Source organism: Brugia malayi (genome assembly GCF_000002995.4).
Source record: "Brugia malayi strain FR3 genome assembly, contig: Bm_v4_Chr3_scaffold_001, whole genome shotgun sequence".
Lineage (NCBI taxonomy): Eukaryota > Metazoa > Nematoda > Chromadorea > Rhabditida > Onchocercidae > Brugia > Brugia malayi.
This window is the reverse complement of record NW_025062477.1, coordinates 2,156,704-2,177,914: the sequence shown is the minus strand read 5'-3', so window position 1 is coordinate 2,177,914 and position 21,211 is coordinate 2,156,704. Positions and strand designations below refer to the sequence as shown.

General features: G+C 22.6%; 4 protein-coding genes across 4 annotated transcripts; 2 read left to right on the top strand and 2 right to left on the bottom strand.

The window, feature by feature from the left end:
* Nucleotides 1-7,540: 7,540 nt before the first annotated feature.
* Bma-zipt-17.2 (Uncharacterized protein) lies at nt 7,541-10,016 on the top strand (the record flags this gene model as incomplete). The annotated part of the gene is made up of 8 exons (XM_043079746.1): nt 7,541-7,571; nt 7,665-7,834; nt 8,100-8,240; nt 8,400-8,531; nt 8,644-8,705; nt 9,055-9,302; nt 9,475-9,662; nt 9,876-10,016. 8 exons carry the CDS (start codon nt 7,541-7,543, stop codon nt 10,014-10,016), a joined length of 1,113 nt encoding a protein of 370 aa, XP_042935680.1.
* A 3,603-nt stretch (nt 10,017-13,619) lies between these two features.
* Bm11676 (Uncharacterized protein) lies at nt 13,620-14,608 on the bottom strand (the record flags this gene model as incomplete). The annotated part of the gene is made up of 2 exons (XM_043079745.1): nt 13,620-14,465; nt 14,555-14,608. 2 exons carry the CDS (start codon nt 14,606-14,608, stop codon nt 13,620-13,622), a joined length of 900 nt encoding a protein of 299 aa, XP_042935679.1.
* Nucleotides 14,609-14,665: 57 nt separating this feature from the next.
* On the top strand, nt 14,666-16,451 carry Bma-zipt-17.1 (Uncharacterized protein; the record flags this gene model as incomplete). Its single annotated transcript, XM_043079744.1, has 6 exons — nt 14,666-14,788; nt 14,944-15,075; nt 15,161-15,222; nt 15,542-15,768; nt 15,911-16,098; nt 16,311-16,451. 6 exons carry the CDS (start codon nt 14,666-14,668, stop codon nt 16,449-16,451), a joined length of 873 nt encoding a protein of 290 aa, XP_042935678.1.
* Nucleotides 16,452-17,633: 1,182 nt separating this feature from the next.
* Nucleotides 17,634-18,639, bottom strand: Bm17604 (Uncharacterized protein; the record flags this gene model as incomplete). The annotated part of the gene is made up of 4 exons (XM_043079743.1): nt 17,634-17,714; nt 17,997-18,076; nt 18,211-18,332; nt 18,509-18,639. 4 exons carry the CDS (start codon nt 18,637-18,639, stop codon nt 17,634-17,636), a joined length of 414 nt encoding a protein of 137 aa, XP_042935677.1.
* Between the last annotated feature and the right edge of the window lie 2,572 nt (nt 18,640-21,211).

Here is a 21,211-nt window from a genome sequence, read left to right as displayed (position 1 = left end):
ATTATTATTATTATTACTATTATTATTATTATCATTATTAAATTTTCCTTGAACATTAAACAATAAAGCATTTCATTTATAATTAATCCATCAATTTAACTAACTAATCCATTGAATATAAATTCAAAATTTGCTCTAAAAATGATTTATGCTAATTTGTTGACTCATTTATACTTGAAAATTATTTGATTATTTTTTTTTTTTTTTTAATTGTTCCTTAATTTCTTTTTTCTTTGTATCATTTCTTTAAACAAAAATCCTAAATAATAAAATGTCTTAATTAATGATTCATATTAATTAAAAAAAAAAAAAAAGTACAATAGGTTTAGAAATAATTAACATTTATGAGGAGTATTATGAATAATTATAAATGATTAAAATTTTTTCGAATTCAATATTTACTTAAATGTTGAGAAAAATTTATTCTTAGTTATTTGTTATTGTCAAAATAATTAAACAGTATTTTTAAATAATTAAAAAGTAATCTAAGCTGAAAGTTAACTTTAGCTGCTCAAAAATTTATTACTGTATAAAAATAAGCTTTAAAGAGTTTAAAAGAAAATATTCATTTTTAAATTGGTATTTAATTATATTAACGAAATATTATTTTTTTTTTTTTTTTCAAGAAAGCTTAAAAAAAATATCTCACAATTTCATGAATGATTTTTAACCTTTGAAGAGAAAAAAAATTGTTTTGTTTTGTTTTTTTTTTTTTTTTCTTTTTTGCTTAAAAGAGATGTAATAATTCAATACTATTCAAACAAAATAGTAAATGCTAAAAAAAACTTTTCATACAAAATACTTTTCATATAATTTCTCTCTCTCTCTCTCTCTCTCTCTCTCTCTTTCTCCCTTTTAGCTTTTCAAAAAAGGCTTATTTCTATTCAGAGTAATATTTAGATAAAAGTGAAAATTTTAATTGATGGGTTAAAATTGAGGTCTAGACAAAATCTACCAACTAAAACGTATTACAGAACAAAAATTAGCCTAAAAGCTCACAGATCGTCAATTGTCAATGCCTATTGTCATTTGTATGTGACACAAATAGCAAAACCTAAAAGCCTACAAACTATCAATTGTCACTGCCTATTGTCATTTGTATGTGACACAAATAGCAAAACCTAAAAGCCTACAAACTATCAATTGTCAATGCCTATTGTCATTTGTATGCAATGCCTACAATGTCAATATGAGCTTAAACAAATATACCTTTTTCATATTATCAAAATGTATTAATATTTGTATAGAAGGTAAACATAAATTGAATAGAGATTGTTAATTGTACTTTGACCTCTTTCATCGAGAAATGATCGAGAAAAAAAAAAAAAAAAAACTACAGATACCAGTGCCTATTATATAAAGCATTGTTATAACTTATCAAGCCTTTATATTTATTCCATTTATTTTGAAAGAAATTTTTTTTTTTTTCTTAACTTTTGCTATCATTAATTTTTCTCATGCAAAAAAATCACTTTTTATTCTCATTTTTTTTTTTTTTTTCATTCAATAATTCCATTGATAGATAAATGATAAGTTGAATTCCAGGCATATTATTAACATTAGTAATTTATTACGAATATAAACAATTTAAATTATTCGAAATTTTTAAAATTATCTCCTATACAAATATTTATAAGTAAGAATTTAAGAATTTTATCATTATTATTACTATCAATTATTTTCATTATTATTGCTATCAATTATTATCATTATTATTACCATCAATTATTACAATTATTATTACTATCAATTATTATCATTATTATTCTATCAATTATCATTATTATTACTATCAATTATTAACATTATTATTACTATCAATTATTAACATTATTATTACTATCAATTATTATCATTATTATTATCAATTATTATCATTATTATTATCATTATTATCATTATTATTCATCAATTATTATCATTATTATTACTATCAATTATTATCATTATTATTTCTATTCAATTATTATCATTATTATTACTTATTCAATTATTATCATTATTATTTCCATCAATTATTATCATTATTATTATTATCATTATTATTATCATTATTATTACTATCAATTATTATCATTATTATTACTATCAATTATTATCATTATTATTTCCATCAATTATTATCATTATTATTACTATCAATTATTATCATTATTATTTATCAATTATTATCATTATTATTACTATCAATTATTATCATTATTATTACCATCAATTATTATCAATTATTATCATTATTATTATTATTATCAATTACTATCATTATTATATTATTACCTATCAATTATTATCATTATTATTACTATCAATTATTATCATTATTATTTCCATCAATTATTATTATTATTACTATCAATTATTATCATTATTATTACCATCAATTATTATCATTATTATTACTATCAATTATTATCATTATTATTACATCAATTATTATCATTATTATTACTATCAATTATTATCATTATTATTATCATTATTATCATTATTACTATCAATTATTATCATTATTATTACTATCAATTATTATCATTATTATTTCCATCAATTATTATCATTATTATTACTATCAATTATTATCATTATTATTTCCATCAATTATTATCATTATTATTACTATCATTATTATCATTATTATTCCATTATTCATTATTATTACTATCAATTATTATCATTATTATTTCCATCAATTATTATCATTATTATTACTATCAATTATTATCATTATTATTTCCATCAATTATTATCATTATTATTACTATCAATTATTATCATCATTATTACTATCAATTATTATCATTATTATTTCCATCAATTATTATCATTATTATTACTATCAATTATTATCATTATTATTTCCATCAATTATTATCATTATTATTACTATCAATTATTATCATTATTATTTCCATCAATTATTATCATTATTATTACTATCAATTATTATCATTATTATTTCCATCAATTATTATCATTATATCATTATTATCATTATTATTACTATCAATTATTATCATTATTATTACTATCAATTATTATCATTATTATTACTATCAATTATTATCATTATTATTTCCATCAATTATTATCATTATTATTACTATCAATTATTATCATTATTATTACTATCAATTATTATCATTATTATTACTATCAATTATTATCATTATTATTACTATCAATTATTATCATTATTATTACTATCAATTATTATCATTATTATTTCCATCAATTATTATCATTATTATTACTATCAATTATTATCATTATTATTTCCATCAATTATTATCATTATTATTACTATCAATTATTATCATTATTATTATTACCATCAATTATTATCATTATTATTACTATCAATTATTATCATTATTATTTCCATCAATTATTATCATTATTATTTACCATCAATTATTATCATTATTATTTCCATCAATTATTATCATTATTATTACCATCAATTATTATCATTATTATTACTATCAATTATTAACATTATTATTACTATCAATTATTATCATCATTATTACTATCAATTATTATCATTATTATTACTATCAATTATTTTCATTAGTTACTTTTCTAATTGTTAATTCTTTTTGTGTTAGATAACGATGACATATTTGAAAATTGTTTGTTAAAAGAATTGTTTGTTTGGTATGCTTTATAAGAAATGCAAATTATTTAGTGATAAAAAAGGATGATATTTTTTAGAAGAAAAATGAGAAAAAAATAAAAAAAAAAAAAAGGAAGGGAATGAAATATAACAAAAGTATGTTAGACCTGAAATACTTTGAAGAATATAAGAATGCTATTAAAGTTTAACAAAATTCGTGCCTTTATATTATCCATAAATTGTAGTTTCTTTTGTTTTTTTTTTTTTTTTTTTTTTTTTTTTTTAAACTGTCAATAATATTTTACAAACAAACCCAATTAATTAATTAATTACTATGTCATTGTTAATGAATTTAAAATTTTTTTCGACATAAAAGCAAAAAAAATGCATTTTGTCCAAAGTGATTAATATTATTGTTACTGATATTTAAATATGAAATGAAAATATATATTTTAAAAAAGAAGAAGTAAAATTAAACTGAAATTAAATTAAAACATTTGTAATTTAATCAAAAAAAAAAAAAAAAAGAACGATGAAAATGTTTATTAAATTAATGTTTTAACATGCAAAATAACTGTATTGAAATAAACAGATTAAATTTTAAAAATTTGTCACTTTTTATTTATTTGTCAATAATTTCATTTTAATTAGCATTTATTTACAACTATTAGTATTTCTAATTACAATTAAATGCATTAATATATTTTTAAAAATTTTGTTTCTAACAATAGCAAAACATATGCATTTGTATTTATGTGATAAAAACAAGTTTAATTTAACATATTTAAATTTCAAAGAAATTTATTTGCAGCAAAAATAAGCAAATATTTAATAAATTCATATGTAGTAATTTTCATTCATTTATTTATGTCAAACAAATTTAGTACATTCAACTTTCATTTTCACATTTTCTCCTTCAATTAATATTTGAAAATAATTTATGATAAAATTTCCTAACATTATTATTATTTATTTCTCATGCTGGAAAATTCTTCATTTTCATTTTTCATTTTTAAATTTATTCAATTTCAAATTTTTTAAAATTTTTTTGCATATTTAATTTGATATATTTTTGTCCTATTTCAGTATACAATTCAGTTACAATATTTTAATTAAATTCCTAATTTTTTACACTTCTTTTAAGCAAATATTTTTTTCATATCTTTTCAATAATTATAATAAAAACTTTTCCATAAAATATTAATGATTTCAAAAAATTTAAATATTACTTTTTTTTTCCTATTGCAAAAAAAAAAAAAAAAAAAAAAAAGGATTTACTCGAAATGATTCATTTTTGATGCATTGTTTATTAGACATAATAAACATTTATGCAAATTAATATTATCACTGATTTCATTCTGCAAAATTTTTTGTTTTTGAAATAATTTTTTTTTTTTTTTTATCAAAATGCCTTATATCTTATTTGCATTCATTCAAAAGTGATAAATTTTGTTGATTTATTTATTGTTGTTACATTCACAGAAACAACAAAACACAAAAAATTGATAACATAAAAGATAACGGAAGAAGAAAAATTCTTTCATTGATAAAATTATCAGTGCAGATGAATTAGCTATCAGTTTAATTGTTAGTATTATGAAGTGAATATCAAAAATTAATTATCAATGTTACTCTGATATCATATAATCACTATCATAACGAAAAAAAAAATAAATATAATATACTTTAAAAACTAGCATTTTTGTAATGCTAATTTTGTTATCACTTTCTTCATTTCTTGCTATATTAAAAGTAAAAAAAAACTTTTTGAATGTTTTAAAAAATAATGAAAAAACGATTATTTATTGTTTCGAGAGTTTTCTTCTTTTTAAATTACATAGTTTTCTTTACTTTAACAATATTTAGAGAAAATATCTCAATTTTTTTTTTTTTTCTGTGCACAGGAAGCAAAGTGATAACTTTAGCAAATAAACAAAAACCAATCTGTGTATGTTGAATTCGTGTTCAATGATTTTCTTTATGATACTAACTTTTCATTTGTTCTTATCAGTTTTGAAGTAATTTTACGAAAAAAATTATTTTACATATTTAACTGATAATTTATTACTGCTGTATGATAATAATTTTTAATTTCATTCAAGTTGAAAAAAAAACTATTTTCATTAATTGATTGAATTGATCTGTTAATTGATTGAATTGATCTATTAATCGATTGAATTGATCTGTTAATTGATTGAATTGATCTGTTAATTGATTGAATTGATCTATTAATTGATTAAATTGAATTGATTAAATTTATCTATTAATTGATTGAATTGATCTATTAATTGATTAAATTGATCTATTAATTGATTGAATTGATCTGTTAATTGATTGAATTGATCCATTAATTGATTGAATTGGCCTATTAATTGATTATATTAATTTTTACTTCATGAAAAGTGATTTTATGCTGATATGAAAGAATATATTCGTTATTATAAATGATTAAATAGTTTTTAAATCGGTCATTCCTACTAGAAAAAAAAAAAAAAAAAGAAATCCTAATTTTGTATTCCAATGATTTCATTCATTTTATCCACTTTGATGTTTAATTAATATTCCGCTAATTTGAATATTGTTATGATTATTTAATTCCTAATTACTTTCAGATATCATATATAAACGCTAAAAACTTGTATTACAAGTGATTTTTTAAAAATTAATTTTTGAAAAATAATTTTTGTTGCAATAAACAAGTAAATATTATATTATTTATTAACGAAAGTGTCCATCATTCCATTATTGTAACTATTTGTAAATAAACAAAATATCAAATTGCTTTCGAAAAAAAAAATTTATGTTTAACAACAAAATAGTTAACTAAAAGGGTAAACGTTTTTTTTTTTTTTTATCATTTTGTTACATTTTATTATATCAGACATTGTTAATGTGAAATTTAATATTATTCTTTAAAATAATAATTCCATCACCAAACCAAAAAAACAAATAAATAAATAATTATTCTTTCTTCCTGCACTTTTGTTTCTTTTGATTACTTTCTAAGTCATTTTTTTTTCCCTGTCATTGTCCTTCTCTCTCTCTTCTCTCTCTCTCTCTTTCTCATTTTTTATTTCTTATAAAAAAAAAAATGAAACAGGAATTTTCTGTTCAAACTTGTTTTACCAATAGAAATACCAATAGCAAACAAGTATGGAAAGATGATTTAAATTAGAAGCTGCTAATAATAGTACTTATTGTTATTGTATTAATAATATTTACTGCTACAATGAGATATAATAATTAAATAAATTTTATCACCTAATATAGTTATATCATTAATTTATTTTATTATTTAAAAAGATTGCATTTAAATTGAAATTGATAACTTATATTAATAATTTTTGATAAAAAATTATTCCTTCATCATTAAATTTTTATAAATTGTTTTCTAAAAAAAAAAAAAAAAAAAAAAACAGAATATTCAACATTTAAAAATTAAAAAAAAAAAAAACTAGGCTCATTTTTAATGAAATTATTTATTACAGTTATATTTTTATTTTATGATAAAAATAATGCTTATATTAAAACATTGTTATTTTTAACATTACTTATTGTAACAATTGAGGAATTTTTCATAATTGCTTTTGTTATTTTAAAAGAAAATTAAAGATTATGTAAAAGTTAAAATTTCATTTCATAAAATAGTAAATCTTTAATGTTTGTTTCTCCAATCGATATCATCTTGATGAATTCATAGAAAAATGTTATCAAACAAAATGTCTGTGCATGCCTAACACAACAAATGTTATTGTACATATTCTCCTGCCTATAATATCATTTCCATTTGTATTATTAGGCCTAAATTTTTATTAATTATTTAAAATTTTAGGTTTTATCAAAAATTTACCAAAGAGTGTCTTGTAGTTTCATTCCATCGAAACTACGAATACTACTGCAACTGTTGAATTATTTTCAATAATTATGAATAGTGGAAGTGTTTTCAAGCCTGAATGTTTGTTTGTTTTTTTATTTTTAAATTTTTTAAAAGTTTTATTTCAAAAAAAAAAAATTTATTTTTGATTTAAAAAAAATCTTAAAATTTCAGCCATTTTCTATGGTTTTACATCGATTACGATAATATCGTTGTTATCACTAACTGGCCTTATATTTATACCTCTTGTCAAAGGTAAATGGCGAAATAGATGGATGCAAGTATTTATTGCTTTAGCTGCTTCATCGATGAGCTCAGATGCTTTACTTCATATTTTACCACAGGTATTTATTGCTAATATCAATAGGTGATAAGATAAGGAATGATTAATTTCCTGATTACACAATATATTTCATTAATTTTTCTTTTTTTTTTTTTTTTTTTTTTTTTTTTGTTTTTTTTACAAATAAAAAATTTGTTAAAAATTTTTCGACGATTAAAAATCTTAGCAAAATTTGGTATTTTTAAATAGCATTTTTATTAATTATATATAAATGCAAAATGATGAGTATGAAAAAATTGCTTAATGTTTAATTTTAAAAAATTAAGGTGGTTGGTGCACATGATCATTCACATCGTGATCATGGTCATGAGCATCGTCATCATCACAATAATTCTGAAATAGGAGACAATCATTCGGATCATCATCATCACCATCACCATCATCATCATGATCATCAGGGTCATAAGGTTATATACATTTTGAGTTTTTTTTTATCAATGCTATTAATCAAAACTTGTCTAAATGTTTCTACTTTTTTTTTTTTTGATAAGCCTTCATTTTAATGATAATCATTGTTGTGCATCAATATTTGCATTTTAATAATTAATATTTTATAATATTTATAGCAAACTGAAGATGAAATATTCATCTCCGATGATCATTCAATGTTGCTTAAAATGACAGCTGTAATTGGAGCTGTGTACATTCTGTATGTATTGGAATTCATTAGTGCTTCACCTATTTGGAAGAAAAAAAATGTAAGCAAATTAGAGTGAAATTACAAATGTTAAAAATTTCTATTTTTTAAATTTTTTTTTTAAAAAAAAAAAAAAAAATAAAATATTAATAAATTGTATGAAGTAATTTCAGCAGACAACAAGAATTAGAAAGATCTCTTCGACACCACAAAATGCTTGGTCTAATTCTAAAAGGTAAATTAAAAGAAATTATTACTTTTTATAATTAACAAATATCAAACTCATTATAAGGCGAATATTAGGTGAATTATATTAGTTGCATTAATTGTGCATAATCAATCATATTAGTTATCAATTATCAAATTTTATATAAAATTGCTGTGCTAACAGAAACAGAAAGATAATTCGTTGTTATCAAAATATCAAATTTCTAATTTTTCATTCATCACAAATCACATTTAAATGATGTAAAGGAATCAATTTCAAAACAAGATTTTGTTTTAATTTAATTTTTATTTTTTTTTTTTAATATTAAAGCATTCTTATGAGAGAAAAAAAAGAATTTAAACAAAAAGTATTGAAGTGAAAACGAAACAAGTACTGATAGTATCAACACTGGTACTCATGGTACTCATGGTACCATTGGTGGTATTGCTGATGAACCAGTAGTTATGTGTGGCCTTAAAAGTGCTGCATTTGTGATCATTTTTGGTGATGCAATTCATAATTTCATCGACGGTATTGCTGTTGGTGCAAGTTTTGCTATTTCAAACCAAGTTGGTGTAGCAACAAGTATCGCTGTTGTATGTCATGAATTACCGCATGAATTAGGTTATTTTCCATCATTTGTTTTGTTTTTTTTTTATCGTTTATAAATTTTGAATTTATTCAAATTTTCTTAAATTTTACAAATTATTTGTATTTTTGCAAATATTTTCTATTTTTCATTTCGTTCACTTTTAATTAAATTATTTATTACAAAAAACTTTTTCATTAATTGTAGGTGATTTCGCTGTTTTAATTGAATCTGGCCTTTCCATTCCTCGTGCCATGTTGCTGAACTTTCTTTCTTCTCTAACTGCTTTTGCGGGCCTATTTGTTGGCCTAGCAGCAATTAGTGTGGACAGTGCTGTGGAGATATTGTTGGCCATTACAGCTGGAATGTTCCTGTATGTTGCTTGGCTTGATATGGTATGCTAATTCTCTCTTATCCTAATATCTTATCAATGTGACATAAAATTTCAATTTTTAGAGTTTTGATTTTACATTGTAATTAAGTAAGTAAAAAGACGAGTATTTAATTTAAGTCAATTTGAATTGATTTTGAAAGTTGTATAATCTTTTCTATTTTTTTTGAAATGAGAACTTTAAAATTAAAAGCATTTTTTTTTTTTTTTTTTGCAGTTAATACATTTGAAAAAGGAATCAGCATCGACGAATGACAAATGGTATGTGACATTGTTTCTTCAAAATATTGGCTTTATCTTAGGTTTCTTAATTATGTTCATAATTGGTTGGTATGAAGAAGTACTTGCATCACTTTAGCTTTTCATAGCATTTCAAATAATATTCTCTCCTTTTTTTCAATTTTTTTTTTTTTTTTTTGTTGATGTTAAATTTTTGCATTGAAGAGAAAGAGTGATTCTTTAGATTTTGAAATTTCTTATAGTTTTTTTTTTAATAACTTTTTATATATATATTTTTTTTTATACTACAAAATTTTTTAATAATCTTTTTTGAGTAGAATTAACTCAGATTAATGAATAATTTTCATTGATTCCACAAAATTAGCAAATTATCATAACAATAACGAATCATTTAAATATCGTTGTATATTTCACAATGATAATAATTAGCCTTATCTGATTTGATAAAAAAATTTTATTAATTTTCGTTGTACATTTATTTTTCTTATGAAAATTTAAATCTGTGCAAGTTTTTTTTTTTATTATCGTTTGAATTTTCAATTCTTCTTTGTTGTTTACAATGTAATAAATGTACATTTCATTATGTTTCTAAATAAACAAATTCATATTCATTGTTTACACTGTAAAAAAATTATGAAAATTTTTATTGCAAAAGGTGACAAGAATTACTTTCAGTATTAACAAATAATTACGGAACTTCTGCAAAAACATTTATCCCTCCAAATTTCAAGTGCACTTTGACCTTTCAATCTGTTAGATTTACATCCCTTAATTCCATATGAACATAATTTGAGGAATGAGACAAACAATCATCATTAGCTTTAGAGTAATAAAAAAAAAAAAAAAAAAGTTAGAAATAATAGAACTTAAAAAAATACAAAAAAAAAATTTATGCCATCACATATTCATCTAACACTCAATATTTTAATTTGTTTGACTTAAAAAAAAAAAAAAAAAAACCTTAAATTGAATAAATTCCGTGAAGTACTTCATTTCACGTAAGGTATTATCTCACGTGAGGATTTTTGGCCAATGATACTGACTGAGTATGGTGATTGCGATTTCAAAAATAAAAAAACAAATTTCAAATTTCACAATCACAAAATCATCGGCTTCAATTATTAATAGTGTAAAGTTTAATTAAACAGATTGGCTAAATTCATCATACTAAAGTTTTTTTTTTTTATCCTAAAATACTATCCATAGAAATTTTTTGAAAGGATTACGAATTCTATAATTTGTAAAATTTTAAAACAATATGATTTCTTACTTCTTTTGCATTTTCACACAGAATTCTCTTTAGTCAATGATAATTAAATATCTGTATGAATCGATTGATTATTTGATAATAACAAATCAGTATTACTTTTCCTTTAAGCATTCATTTCCATTCATTCATTCATACAAAAATCTATTTCCTTTGACCTTCCCGCGCCAAACTTTGCAAAAAATTCCGCTCAAATTTTGATTGTCGCAAAAAAAATTTGTTGTTTTCGTCAGATGACAAATCGTATTTGTTACTTGTTACTTTACTTTATATTTCTCCCTCTACTTCCCGCCCATATTATAACCTCAATTTGTTTTTTTATATACTGTAAATGTGCATCTCACTTCCTTACCTTATATAAACAAAAAATTTCCATCATTATTCATTCTTTACTTTGCAGTTGTCTTTGACGTGTGTTCGTGTTTTTGCTTTAAGTAAATATTACATTTTTTAATTTTTTTGCATTTTAATTTTAAAATTTTCATTTAATATCATCAATTATAAGAGAGGGAGAGAGAGAGAGAGAGAGAGAGAGAGAGAGAGAGTTACCTGATAATTATTCTATCTTGATTTGATAACTTTTTTACTTTTATCCAATTTTATCATTCTCTACATGAATGCTTTACTATTCTTTCTCATAAAAAAAGAAAAAAAAAATTTACCTAAATTTTGATTATTTCGAAAAAAAAATTTTTTTTTTTCCTTATCACATTATCATAATGTGATAAATTTTCCTAAACTTCTATGCAGTATACTGATTAGAATATTTTTGGAAAAAAAAAAAAAAAAATTATTTGTTATCAAAATAAAATAGAATAATTTTTTTTTTTTTTTTTTTTAAATAGAAAAATATTCTATTTTATTTTGATAACAAATATTTGTTACTTCTTTTTTAGACATTCAATTGCCTTCCATCTTTACAATATATTTACCTTTGACCTTCCCACTAATGGTACAAAAAAAAAAAAAGCCCGCTCAAATTTTAATTATCTCAGAACTTTTTCTGTTTTCCTCAGGTAACAGGTAGTGTTACACTTAATAAAGACTCTTCATCAATTTACCTATGACATTCCCTCTAACTTACCCACCCGCCTATTATACCTTCAATTGTTTTTTATACTGCAAATCTCATCGCTTCTTCTCTTCCCATATTTATATAAATGAAATATTTTCATCATTATTCATTCTATACTTTGACGCTATCTCTAGCGTGTGTCCACGTTTCTTTCTTACGGATTACTTACGTGTCTTTTCGGCATTCTTACGTTTGTGACTATGAAGTTCATCATTTTATTGTCATCAATTATGTAAATTGATGTCATCAATCTACATAGTACATGCTATAATACTGTTTTGATTAAAAGTAATATCATTTCTTTTAGGTTTTTGTTGATTATTTTAAAGTATTTTTATCATTTTTATCACTGCGGAATCTCTTTTTTAATGATAAAATGATTTTCTTCTTATCCAAGAAAGAATAGAATTAGTATATGTTAAAATTTTGTTTTATAGGGTAGCAAGTCTTAAGATTCATTATTTATTCGTCTAAAGTTCCCAATTGATACCATCACGATGAATTCATAGAAAATATTATCAAATAAAAACACAACAAATGTTATTGTACATGTTGCCATTTCGATCTGTATTATTAGGCCTAAATTTCTATTAATTATTTAAAATTTTAGGTTTTATCAAAGATTTACAAAAGAGTGTCTTGTAGTTTCATTCCATCGAAACTACGAATACTACTGCAACTGTTGAATTATTTTCAATAATTATGAATAGTGGAAGTGTTTTAAAGTCTGAAAGTATGCTTTTTTATTTTCATATTTTTTAAAAGTTTTATTTTTAAAAAAAATTTTATTTTTGATTTAAAAAATTTCATTTTTGATTTTATCTCAAAATTTCAGCCATTTTCTATGGTTGTACATCGATTACGATAATATCGTTGTTATCACTAACTGGCCTTATATTTATACCTTTCATCAAAGGTAAATGGCGAAATAGATGGATGCAAGTATTTATTGCTTTGGCTGTTTCAACATTGAGCTCAGATGCTTTACTTCATATTTTACCACAGGTATTATTTTCCCATTACCAATAATGCGGGTAAGATAAGATCGACTTCTGGCTGCTGATATTCCCTGAATAATTAGAAATTATCATTCAGGTAGAAATTTATGTCTTTTGCACGATTGGAAGTTTTTTAAGTGGTATAATAATTATGATTAAATTAATTTCCTGCTGAACTTAAATCATTGTTTTAAATTATTAAGGTAGTTGGAGTACATGATCATCTGCACCACGATCATGGACATCACGGTCACAGTCACACTAAAATAGAACAGAATCATTCGATTTATCATCATCACAATCATTCGGATCACTATCATCTTCATGATCACAGCCATTCGGATCACTATCATCGTCACCGTCGTCACTCGGATTACGACCCTATTCACCTTCAAATGAAACACAATCATTCGGATCATCATCACGATCACAGTCATCCGGATCATCATCACAATCATAATCATTCGGATCACGACCATATTCATCGTCACGATCATAGTCATCCGGATTATCATCATCACTATCATAATCATTCGGATCACGACCATATTCATCTTCAAATGAAACACAATCATTCGGATCATCATCACGGTCATAGTCATCCGGATCATCATCACAATCACAGTCATCCGGATCATCATCACAATCACAGTCATCCAGATCATCATCACAATTACAGTCATCCGGATCATCATCATCACCATCACCATCATAATCATTCGGATTACGACCATATTCATCTTCAAATGAAACACAATCATTCGGATCATCATCATTACGATCATAATCATTCGGGTCACGATCATCGTCATCGCCGTCATGATCACAATCATTCGGACCATCATCATCATCATGATCACAGTCATCCGGATCATCATCACAATCATAATCATTCGGATCACGACCATATTCATCGTCACGATCATAGTCATCCGGATCATCATCACGATCACAGTCATCCGGATCATCATCACCATCATAATCATTCGGATCACGACCATATTCATCGTCACGATCATAGTCATCCGGATCATCATCACGATCACAGTCATCCGGATCACCACCATCATAATCATTCGGATCACGACCATATTCATCATCACGATCATAGTCATCCGGATCATCATCATCGTCATCGTCGTCATGATCACAACCATTTGGATCATCATTATCATCCCAATCATTCGGATCACGATCCCACTCATCTTCAAATAGAACACAATCATTCTGATCATCATCATCACGATCACAGTCATTCGGATCACGATCCAATTAATCTTCAAATAGAACACAATCATTCTGATCATCATCATCACGATCACAATCATTCGGATCACGATCCAATTAATCTTCAAATAGAACACAATCATTCTGATCATCATCATCACGATCACAATCATTCGGATCACGATCCAATTAATCTTCAAATGGAACATAATCATTCTGATCATCATCATCATCATCACGATCACAATCATTCGGATCACCATCATCATCATCGTCGTCACGATCACAACCATTCAGATCATCATCATCATCAGGGTCACAAGGTTACATTTTGATTTATTAACACTACTATTGATCGAGATTTATCAAAAATATCAAACTGCTACTTTTTTGATAAACTTTCATTTTAATGAAAATCATTGCTATATTTTAATATCTGTGTATCATAATCATAATCAATGTCTCGCAATATTTCTAGAAATCTAAAGATGAAGTAGTTCACTCCAATGATCATTCAATGTTGCTTAAAATGACAGCTGTAATTGGAGCTGTGTACATTCTGTATGTATTGGAATTCATTAGTGCTTCACCTATGTGTAGAAAAAAAAATGTAAGTAACAAAAATATGTAATTTCTTTTTTTTGAAAAGAGAAAAAAAAAACGGATTTTAAAACTTTGTTGAATATTTTTTTCAGAAAGCTACAAAAGCTGCAAAAACTTTCGCTGTATCACATAATGCTTGGTCAGATGGTGAAACGTAAGTGAAAAAAAATAATTACTTATAATAACTCCTAAAGATGAAATTAGTATAACTAAAAACATTTAAACTTATTAGTTGGATATAATCAGTTACACTATTATACAGAAAGATAGTTTCTTCATTATTAAAATATTTATCAAATTTCTAATCGTATTTATCATCGTTCAATAATTCAAATCATTTTTTGAATTTCATATGTCATTCTTTTCATTATTTTTTGTTTGTTTAAATATATTCGAAAATTTTTTAAAATAAATTTTTATTTATTCTTAATATTAATTTAAAAAAAAAAAAATAAAAGAAATAAATATTAAAGTGGAAGTGACAAGAGTACTGATAGTGGCTATGGCCATGTTACTGGTATTGCTGATGAACCAGTAGTTATGTGTGGCCTTAAAAGTGCTGCATTTGTGATCATTTTTGGTGATGCAATTCATAATTTCATCGATGGTATTGCTGTTGGTGCAAGTTTTGTTGTTTCAAATCCATTTGGTATAGCTACAAGCATTGCTGTCGCATGTCACGAACTACCGCATGAATTAGGTTCTAATTTTATTTTTATTCATATCGCTTTTTACATCGTAATTTTTGTTTACAGTACTGAATTTATTCAAATATTTTAGATTTCTTTTTTTTTTTTTTTTTTTTGCAAATTAAATTCTAAAAACTTTTTCATTAATTGTAGGTGATTTCGCTGTTTTAATTGAATCTGGCCTTTCCATTCCTCGTGCCATGTTGCTGAATTTTCTTTCTTCTCTAACTGCTTTTGCGGGCCTATTTGTTGGCCTAGCAGCAATTAGTGTGGACAGTGCTGTGGAGATATTGTTGGCCATTACAGCTGGAATGTTCCTGTATGTTGCTTGGCTTGATATGGTATGCTAATTCTCTCTTATCCTAATATCTTATCAATGTGACATAAAATTTCAATTTTTAGAGTTTTGATTTTACATTGTAATTAAGTAAGTAAAAAGACGAGTATTTAATTTAAGTCAATTTGAATTGATTTCAAAAGTTGTATAATCTTTTCTATTTTTTTTGAAATGAGAACTTTAAAATTAAAAGCATTTTTTTTTTTTTTTTTGCAGTTAATACATTTGAAAAAGGAATCAGCATCGATGAATGACAAATGGTATGTGACATTGTTTCTTCAAAATATTGGCTTTATCTTAGGTTTCTTAATTATGTTCATAATTGGTTGGTATGAAGAAGTACTTGCATCACTTTAGCTTCTCATAGCATTTCAAATAATATTCTCTCCTTTTTTTCAATTTTTTTTTTTTTTTTTTTGTTGATGTTAAATTTTTGCATTGAAGAGAAAGAGTGATTCTTTAGATTTTGAAATTTCTTATTGTTTTTTTTTTTTTTTTTTAAATAACGTTTTAGTACTTTTTTGGATAGAATTAACTCAAATTAATGAATAAAAAATTGATAAAAAAGGAGAAATGAAGCGATGATTTTCCTTCTTTTTTATGATAAAGTTTTGTAATTTTTATTGATTTCACAAAATTAGCAACAAAGTGTCACTTAAATATTCGTTGTACATATGATAATGATGCTTATCTGATGATAAACTTATCTGATGATAGTAACTTTATCAGTTTTTGTTGCAGTAAATATCAGTCTTTGTTTCTTTTGTATCATCAAAACTTTATTATTGTTTCAATTTCTTTCTGTTTTCTTTTAACATTAGTGTGAAATATTTTTTTTTTTTCACTCTTTGCTGTCAATTATAAAAAATTATGCAAATTTCTATCAGTTCTTCTGCATAGATACTACCAAATCACATTTTTTTTTAAATATAAATTATACAAACTTATATTGTTTTGTTTGTTTTGTTTGTTTGTTTGTTTGTTTGCATATGAATGATTGATTGCTCAGTAATTTTCTATTCTTATTTTTACATGAAAACTATGTATGTACTATTTATTATTCTCATGCAAATATTATAAAAATTTTCATCTTTGTTCTCATTAGAAAAATTATGCAAATTTGTATGATTTTTTACATCATAATAATTACGACAGTCTGTTATGTTTTCATGTAAAAAGTTCAATAAATCTCTCTTGTTGTTGTTGTTGTTGTTGTTGTTGTTTACATCATAACAAACAACTATACAATAGCTATTAATTTCAAACCCAACAATTTTTCAATAAGTATAAAATTTAAATAAGAAAATTATTTCTAATTCATTCACTTATCATTAATTTATCAATTTTATTTTTCAATTTTATTGGAAATTTTCAATTTTTACAGTATGTGAAGTTTTTTGTTCGAGCAATTTTTTTTTTTTTTCTGAGATTATTTAAAATAAATAATGGATTATAAAATATGTACCTATGTTCTTAGTCATATAATTTTAATTTACAAAAAACATTTAAATTATTTCTCATTCATATAAAATAAGTTGTTTACATGAGTTGATCATCGGTATATATTGTTTCATTGCTTAAAACATGCTTTAGCTCCAAATTTGGCATGTCACCAGTTATCTGAAATAAAACTTACATTATTGGTACTATCAATTTAAGCTTTTTTTTTATTGAAAAATATAACTGTTTAACAATTTAAAGTAATAAAAAAAAATAAATTAATTTTGCTAGCAAAAAAAAAAAAAAGAAAAAGTTAAGAATTAGAAAATTTTAGCTTTTAGGATGAGAAATTTACGTTATATTCAATAATATAAATCGATAAGTTAATTATTTCCATTTTATATAATGCAAAAATTAAAAAAAAAAAAAACGATGTAAATTTCATTATTAAATTTCTCTCACTTCACGTAAAGTATTATCAGGTGATACAGCATAATCACGTGTCACTTTTCGATGATAACGTACGTGTGATGTTTGTAATTCTAAAAATTATTATATCATTTAAATTTATATGCAATAATAATTTTCTCTTCCTCTTATTTATACTAAAAAATAAATTGGTGAAATATACTATCAAAGTGTTTATTTCATCGATTAATAAATATTATTATCATACTTTTGTCGCATTGCTTTAACTCATTAGCATTGTCCATAAATCGATCTTTTATTTCATTATTATATCGTTTTAATTGTTTTGTTTTATCATTTTCGGATAATTCATTTTTGGGCTCTTTTTTACTAAATTTTACTTTTAAATTAAATTTCTTTTTAATTTTTTTTTTTTTTAAACAAGCATAAACAACAAAAGAGCAAATAAAAAAGAATAAGAAATTAATTACCAAATATGAAATTATCTATGAAATGAAATATCTGTCAGTTAGTCAATTCTCGAATTCAATTCTCGAATAACTTACACTTTCTCCTCTATAATTTCGTCATTTTTTTCTTTACTCTTATAATACTTTTCTCTGTTTTTACAATGCCTTTCGCTGTCTTTCTCATATTTTTTTCTTCTTTTACTATGCTTTTTTTGATTTTCACTCATTCTCTGCAAACACAGAATTAAATAATAAAATATTATTTTGTTTTTTAATTAAACAAAATTCTTATCAAATAAACTTTAAAGTAAAAAATTTTCAAATTTTTTGAAACTAAAAAATGTCTTAAATGCAGGTATATAAAATAAATAATAGAAATTTATTTACTAATTTAATTCTACTCATTTACTTATTATTTAATCATATTTCTTTATTATTTAATTTATTTATTATCTAAATTTACATCCATTTATTATTTAATCATTTTTTAATTCATGGAACTTATTTAGTCGTTTTCTTGAATAAAACTTAATTTAGTTAATTTAATCAATTTGATTTGATCATATAATCACTTATTCCATAATTTATCACTTACTACTACTTACATCTCTTCAAAATATATCAGTAAATTAGAGTATTAAATGAGTACAAGAATTATAATTCCTATCATTAAATTGCATTTTAAAATTTTAAAATCATTTTAAAATGATGCAAATATTATTCTCTCACAGTAATAATTAAGCTAAATCTTTTAGCTAACATTAACAATGATAATTTCTTATCTTTTAATTTCATTTGAATAAATGAACCAATGAAACGAAGAATGAAAAAGCATAAATTTATTTCTTTAACATTTTACAATTAATTAATTTTGCCTCTGAATCAAATTTACCGAATGTTGTTGCCATATTCTACCAAAGCACATAGATGTATATATAATAGCTAAATAATGCTTCTTTTTACTTTTCTTTACCTCTCTTTCTACCTCTCTTTCTCACTCTCTCTTAAATTTTTAAAAATAAACAATGAAAAATTATGTAATCAAATCCATCCATTTATTCACTTTTTTTTTTTTTTTTTTTTGATGCATTTTTTTCTTCAATGCAAATTAGATGGTCACAATTAACAGATTGTTATCATTTGATTATGATAATTTCAATCATGACAAAAGATAAATAAATATTTCAAATCACTGAAGATATTAATTATTTCTTCACTTTATCTTGAAACAATAATTATAATTGTATTTCTAAGTAGTTACATTCTCGATAATATTTCATTTTACTGATTTTAATTATGCATTTCTGATATACAATGATCTGATTGAATGATAAAAAGATTACTATTATTACTAATATTATTATTATTATTATTATTATTGTTATTAAACAATAATAATAATAAAATATATTATTATTATTATTATTATTATTATTATTATTATTATTTTTGTTTATTAAACAATAATCTCAATGAATGAAAGAAAATTGATGAATTAGTTTCAGTTATTTATGCTTAAAATGCAAATTTTTGTTATTACATCAAATTTCTATCATTTGATTTTCTCTGCTAATCTAATCAGATTTCTAAAAAATAAAATAAATTTAAAAAAAAAAAAAAAAATCGGCTCATTTCATTCTTATAAACAAATCAATGAAAATATAATTTGATAATTTAAAATTGTATTTAAACAATAAAATCAAAATGATTGCTATGAAGAATGAGAATTTTGATAGTAAACAGAAAAATAAAAAAAAAAAAAACAGATGAAATTAAGGAATTTTTTTTTTTTTGGAACTAATTGAATGTTTATTAATGAGAGGAATCAATATTTACTAATAAATGTGAGAAAACAAATGGATGAAAAATTAGATATCTTAGAAATAATTGAATTTTAATTTAAAACAAAACGAACCTTAGTAATTAGTCTTAAAAATTAGTAAATTACATGCAAAAATTAGACTATAAAAATGGTATTTGCTAATATTTCTTACAAATATGATTTATATAAACAAAAAATTTGATTTGTACCAATTTTAAAATTTGAAATAGAAAGCAAAATAATGAAAATAAATAAATTTCTTTAAATTAATTTTGTACTGAGTGTACTAATTTTAAAATTTGAAATAGAAAGCAAAATAATGAAAATAAATAAAATTTCTTTAAATTAATAATAAAAGAGAGAGAGAGAGAGAGAGAGGGAGAGAGAAAAGAAGAAAGAAAAAAACAAGCCATAAAGCATGGACAATTAATAATACTGACCAAAATAAAACAAACTTTAAAAAAAAAAGAAAAAAACAAAAAAACGTGAAATACGTAAGCGTAAGTATATTGAGAATACGTTGAAAAAAATTTATCATTGATAAAGTGATTAGAAAGCATAAGGAAAAAATGACTAGCTAGAGATATCAAATAACTAAAATGATAGCTATTAAATTTTTAAAAAAAAAAAAAAAAAATTGTTATGTGTTTTATGTTTGTTGCATAAATGAATAATCTTTTTTTTTTCTTTTTTAAATTTTTTTAAAAAAAAATTGAAATATTCATGAAGAAAAATTAATATATAAAATAAGCCTTTTGTTTTTTTTCTAAACCTGCTTAATTAAATGGTACAGCTTAACATAAATGATAAAACTGTAAAGTGATGGTGATAGATGATAATAATAAACAAAGATAAGAGAATTTAAAAAGGAAAAAAAAAAAAAGAACTAGAAAGACTCAATATCTTTTCATTAATTTTAATGAAAAAATGAAAAATTATAATGGAATAAATAAGCAAATAAATAAAACATAAGAAAT